General features: G+C 39.1%; 1 protein-coding gene across 1 annotated transcript; it reads left to right on the top strand.

Moving 5' to 3' along the window:
- Positions 1-2064: 2064 nt before the first annotated feature.
- LOC136256500 (mitochondrial ribosome-associated GTPase 1-like) lies at positions 2065-6334 on the top strand. The gene is made up of 6 exons (XM_066049476.1): positions 2065-2193; positions 2254-2318; positions 2375-2479; positions 4840-4929; positions 6180-6227; positions 6272-6334. The coding sequence occupies exons 1-6, from the start codon at positions 2184-2186 to the stop codon at positions 6332-6334; spliced, it is 381 nt and encodes a 126-aa protein (XP_065905548.1). The 5' UTR covers positions 2065-2183.
- Positions 6335-6755: the final 421 nt, after the last annotated feature.

The raw sequence follows: 6755 nt of genomic DNA, 5'->3' as shown, positions 1-6755 counted from the left end.
TTGCGAAAAGGTACCTTTTCCACACATTTTACATACCAACAAACAAAATGGTGTAACATTTGACTCCTTACACTGATTAACTTGCTCGTAGTTTCAAAATGCAGCTAGATACTGTAGCTACACTCATGGAAAATTTCAAACAATTATATGAAATGATCGAAAAGTTATGAAGCTTCAAAATTCATAAAATGGGTCAAATTTTGTGTGTGAAAAAGGTACCTTTTCGCAAATCCGGTCACATATGCTGTCTTTGTAATTATTTTATACTATTACATTAATTTTTTTATTATAATACCTGCACGTAGGGCAGGTAACAATGCTAGTCTCTTATAAAACTGAGTAGCAGCATCACCCATTCCACCAGTAGTGGTAAAAATTAAGAGAGTAAACGAGGCATTCTCTACTTCATGAACCTGTTGTTGGTATTCACGTCTCTTTTCCTTGTCATGACGTTGGTATGCAGAGTGTAGGGGTTGATTTGAGGGTGCACTAGGGTTAAAAATTCTGGCATCAAAGTATGACCTCTCAAATCGTCCTCCCCAAAAACCATTAGCTGCAATATGTCAAGCCTTGCGTTATCATCACGATTAGCTGTTTTGTATTGAAGGGTCTCACCAGAAAGAGGCTGAAGGTGGGGTTCAGTGACAACATTGTTACAGACCTCGGAAAGTAAATTGGCAGTTAGATCACGCACTTCATTATGTCTCAGAGAAGGAAACCCGCCTTTTGGGCAAGACAGAGCATGTTCTATGGTAAAAGAGTGACCACAGGCACAGGAAGTAGGGCAGGCAGATGGTAGCCAATGATAGCGAAGCGCAATTGCATCACGAAAAGCAGTTTTATGAAGCACAAAATTATGCGACTTCAATGGAAGACAAGAGAGCCAATTCGATGCACCCTTCTCCTGAGCCAACATGACTGAGGAACACATGCTAGGAGGAAGTTCATGGAACAAGTGATTGGCAGATTGAAGTTGCTCTTGATGGCTCCTAGAGTGATACTTGGATCGCAAGTGAACCTGTGCATCAAGACAGTCACCTAGTTGATGTACCTGAGAGATAATCAAGCCAACGAGACCAGCATTTACTTCTACAGAGCAGGAACGCTGCTGTGACGCAACAATCGAAGGATCAAACACACCAAGGCCTCCTAGCCGCACAGGCAAGGAAAATAGCTTTAACTATCAAGATAGTTTTAGTAGCATTTGGAAAATAGCCATAACGGGGCCCTACAGAAGATAACAAGTCCCACCATTGCTTAAGCTTGGAAAGCTTGCCACCAGCAGCAGAGTCATCAGCATACCAGCACTGCTTTACTAGACCAGTAAGACGAGAAATCAAGGGCAAAGTACCGATAGTGTACATAGCCATAGCGAGAGGATCACCCTGGGTAGTCCCTTCACTAGAAAAGATGGTACGACCTCCAGTAAACAAAAAAGCATCAGTACGATAAGTGTTAATTAAAATGGGAGCAAGAGAAGGGCAGAGGACCTCAATGTTTCGGAGTGTTACTTGACGATTTAACTCATTGAAGGCATTCTTACTCTAATAGAACAATCAGTGGAATCACATAAGTTGGTTCTGGTATTCAATCTGTCTCCATTAACACATTTGCCTTCATTTACTGCTGTATCTACAGTATCTTAATGATAGTCACCGTTATAATATTATAGGAGTATCCTATTTGAATACACATGTACCACTGAAAATACTCTCAGATTCAGGGGCTCAGAGCATTCAAATTTCTAAATTCTTCCATGCTCCTAGCATGCTAGTGTGCAACACACTGAAGTACAGCTAATGATTTTAAAACACTTTGTAATTTACATCCACCCCACATGACTTGCCCCCTCCCTCCCCCCCATCTTTTGAGTGCTGTTCTCCGACCCTGGTCGATGTACTCAACTAATATGGCACCCAAGCACAGCACGTGTACCTACACTCCTAAATCGATATATCCAACCCAAATGAACCTGCAAATTCTGCCGGACTCTTCCTTGTCCGCGGTATCACTCGCATTCTCACAGGTCCACGAAAATAGAAGATCGAATCGCGTACCCTAGGAGTAGTCCAGTATGATGGCGATGGCCTCATCGAATCGATTCCAATGACAGTGAACGCATTTAGAAGTAAATTCGTCATCCCAGATCGTTCTGTAATACAATGATTTCCAGGACATAATTTATGTCAAAAGGTGAGTATTAGAGCGCGCGCTACTGAATGTTTAACAGTGCTGCAAATGACACTCGTTTAGGGATACAGCAGATAATGGGTCGGGGTAGGAGATGCGACGTTGTGCTGGAAATCCACGATGCCAGAGTATCCTATCGCGCATGCTTATATGGGGTAGCAACGGTCCTTAGCAACTACACAAGGTACCAGTGTCAGGTCGTAACCCACGACTAGGTCAGCTGCTGGGAGGCAAGCAACGTATGTTAGTGTTGAACAAGATAGACCTTGCTGATGATAAGTGTACTAAAGTGAGTGGAGGACTCAAAACATGTGTTAAATGATCTGTAAAGTAAGGCCACTCCAACTGTGTTTCTGGTCCACCGCCTGCATCCTTTTTGGAGAATGTGAAATTTCAGTAATACATGGGTAAAATGCCACATCAGCTTTTTGAAAAACCTGGATTTCAGAAACAAGTATTGAGCTGCAACAAGTATGCTAAATCTAACTATCTAAGTGTATTTTATCGGTGAAAACCTGCAAGAAATGGGCAGAGTGCATAGTATGGATCGATATACTCTAATAGAACAGTCAGTAAATCACAAAAGACTATTTCAAAGGACCAGAAACATAATTACCAATTGGAGTGGCCTAATAAATAACTAAATAAACTAGTTGATATCTGACTTTCTGGAGGAGATTTATACCGGTAGCCAGTCGGCTACTTTTAGTGATTGATTTGTCTGAGTAGTGCTCTTAGTGTCACGTGGCTAGACTGCTATCTCTCCTCTTTTTCTTTGACGATTGGTCGGCGAGATAGGGTCTGGTGAATTACTGTTGACCAAGTTGCATTCACAGGTGAAACAGTTACCATAGTTTCTTGCTGTCCTTGCCAGATTGCTGTCCTTGCCAGAAAAAGGCTACATAGCTGTATGTAGCAACAGTACTGCTCAAAGGTAAAATTTATGTTCTGCCATGCCAATGTACAGCTAGCCAATGAAATCAAAATCACCAAAGCTGGTGGAAATTCACAACTCTGTCAACAGTAATTCTTGCCAACCAATGACATCACAAAGAAAAAGAAGAGGCGAGATAGCAGTCTGACCACGAGAGACTATACTGCTGTCATGTGAGCAAACTCATCTCTCTTTCCAACTCAGTGGAAGAGATGATAAACTTGCTTGTAAGCCCCTTTGGTGGTAGCTGCTAGCACATATGTGACCGGATCTGTGAAACCCCAACATAATCGCACAAGCCTAAATTTACAGTATAAAACATTGAATACAATTTGTGAAATACTTGCGTATTGAAAAAAATAGTAAATTTTTGAATGCCTTTTTCCTAGTATAGTGAAGGAAGGGACTAACAATAAAATCCGGGATATCATCTTATTTGTAGGAGTTGGAAAATCTTTGTCTTGTTGCAGTAGACCCAAAGACAAGCAAGTTATGAGCGTTTGTTTACATCACATTGAAGCGAATGTATGCAATCAATATTTCTTCACAAAATTTGCCTTTGTATGCAGTGAAGAAACATAATAAAATGGATAAACTTACCCAGTAATTGATTCCTCTATTCATGGTGAACATGATGGTACAAATTTCAACTCCGAACGTCATTTTGTTCATAAGTTACAACTGTTTTTGTAAGTGCTTGTAATTTATTTCCCTATACTTGCTGTACAAATCGATTGCTTTCACAGATCTGGTCACTTATAGTACTGTTGCACTATGTTTTAGGGATCTGACACTTCAAGAAATCTTGTACGCTTGTGTGGTAGAAATCAGAAATCTAACCTGCAACCTCCATGATTCTCTGTGAATTAGATAGATTTTTCATAGGCTATAAATTATATCAGTGAAATCAACAGAAGTCACAGTGGAAATCTCATACACAATTTCAGAAGTGTTGGGTTCCCTGCAACAGTACCTTAAGGCTGGTTTCCATACAGCCACAGACAACTACATTAGTTACCTTAGTTGCTTGTATACTGAAATGAAAGTAATGCCTGCACATTGATGGATTTTCCCGTACTCATTTGATTAACTGCAGAACAAAACCTGGTGGTAATGGCATGCAACTAATTTTAATGGTTTTATTGATGCAAACTGAAGCATTGTGCAAGTACAATCTTGTCAAACATTACTGGCATTTCTCTACTGTGTTAGTTTTACAATCCTTTTTACAATCCTGTTTACAATACCAAAAGAATCCACGGTGGTAGCAACACTTGTGAGCAACATTTTATTTTTCATGCCCCCATCAGGACCTCAATAGAATCATAGGTATTAAAACAATCAGGCACTTGTCAGTGTATGGAAACCAGTCTTTTAGACCTGCAGTAGCTCCTCAGTTTTCCAATCCTTGTTTATCCATACCTCAATTGGAGTAATTTGTGTGTAAGTGTATGTTCTATTAGAATATTTGAATGAAGTTCAGCATTTAAATTAACAGAATTTTGTCAACACTTTTATCATTGCCTAAGACCATTGGGGTTGATAAATGAGTTACTGATAAGCTAACTAATGTCAATACAATTTATTTAGAGGGTGCCACAGCTGAAGTTAAGCTTTTATAACAAGCTTTCCTACCAAATGTACAAATTCTAGGCTATTTGTGCCAGTACAAACAGTGTACATCATGCGTGATATGGGTGACTGTTTAATTTCAGAAATTTGTGACAGCTCTACGTCATCGTGGTAATCACAAAGTGTTTGCAGTGGTCAGTAAGGTGCAATATGATGAGTATATCAAAAAAGAGGTATGTTCATGTGGTAGGTTCACATGTACACAGGCTTGAAATTTAGCGGACTTACACTACCAATTTGTCCACTAAAAATTTACTTTGTGTGGGAGAGATCAAAGTGCCAACGTGTGCTATATATTTTCACTGTATAGACAATTATCACACATTACTGTATCTACCCGTGTGTGGATAATCGGGGTGATGTAAGAAATGGAAACAACCCCACTTAAACAGCATGATAGTCACATGTGTGACATTGTAAATTGCTAAAACTAGCCAAACTAATCCAACCAGTTTGTTCTGTGACTAGAAAAATAAATTATATGAAACACTACTGATAGTGTTGGGAGTAACGCCTTACATGAGTAATGCATTACATAATATTATTACCCTTTTTGGTAACTAAGTAATATAACAAAATAAGCTGTAAAAACAGGTAGTATAACTCAAGTTAGTTTACTTGCAAATGTAACGCGTTACCTAAGTAATATAGTTACTGTAATGAATCTAATATTATTACTACAAGTAATGACGTTGCTAGTTTCGTTAGTAATCCACTCAGTAATGCCTAGCCACAACGAAGTAATGAAGCCTACTGAATGAAGCTTATTCACCAGCTTCTTACTTATAACCAAGATTTGCACATTGCCCAACAGTGCAGTCATGTCACGTGATAAGGTGGTAGTTTCACACATGACAGCTTAAGGCTGTGGACACAAAGTAATATAATATGTAATATTATTATAGTTACTTTATTTTATGGGTAATATGTAACTGTAACTAAATAGTTCAGTTGCAAGCAATATGTAATATGTAACTAGTTACTTTTACCAAGTAACTGTCCCAACACTGCTTACTGATAGTCTGATGGCTGAAAATTGAGTACTCAGATAGACGCTCCAAGCAAAGTACACAATAAAAGGGCTTGAGGCACTGTATGCTCATATGTGTATGAAAAACATTTAACACTTTCAAAACTTATACGGCGCTCTTCATGCTGTATAAGCATCTCAACACATACCCTTATGCTGTATTTTAGTACACGTGCACAGCAGTGCAATAAAGTACAGCATTCTTTCTCTGTACATTTCCTACAAGTGAACCCTTATAAATGGAGGGTCATCTTCCCAATGAACCAAACGAAGACAGTTTGTTCTTTAGTCCTTCACGATGTACCCAACAAGATAAATTCACTAGTTATTTTATTAGTTATCAGCTTAATGTGAACATGTTACAGTAATAGTGTTGTAATGTATACCCCACAGATATTACCATGTATGATTGATTTGGCAGGAGGTGTGGTACCCAATAAAGTAAGTAGTGGTCATGTGAGATCATGTGATCCTTGTTTATACAGGGGATAAGTATCATGGTCCTAGGCACACCAAACATTGGAAAATCATCTTTATTAATGCCATGAGGAGATGTTATCTCAAGTGTGTGTGTGTGTGTGTGTGTGTGTGTGTGTGTGTGTGTGTGTGTGTGTGTGTGTGTGTGTGTGTGTCTTATCACTTGCCATTTGCAGTTTCAGTAGACCTATGGACTACTCCAATTGATCCAGTATAATTTGTGTTGGTGTAGTGTGTATTGTTGACAGAGCATTTGACTGGTCTACCAAATACTATTTCTTTATTTTGTACTCCAAGCACCATTGTACATGTTATATACGACACCGTAAAATAACGTACCCCGTAAAACATCACTAACACTGAAGTCACAGTTATTACTGTCACTAATAATAGTCCAGTGTCCTCTGCTTCGGTCCTGGTGGTTGTGTTTGTGTAGCTCTCTCCTCCAGAGCTTTCTCATTGTATAGAAATGGTTTGGACAGAAGGGAGTTG

This window comes from Dysidea avara, chromosome 5 (assembly GCF_963678975.1).
Source record: "Dysidea avara chromosome 5, odDysAvar1.4, whole genome shotgun sequence".
Lineage (NCBI taxonomy): Eukaryota > Metazoa > Porifera > Demospongiae > Dictyoceratida > Dysideidae > Dysidea > Dysidea avara.
Note: the sequence above shows the minus strand (reverse complement) of the source record. Positions and strands in the feature narration are given on the sequence as shown.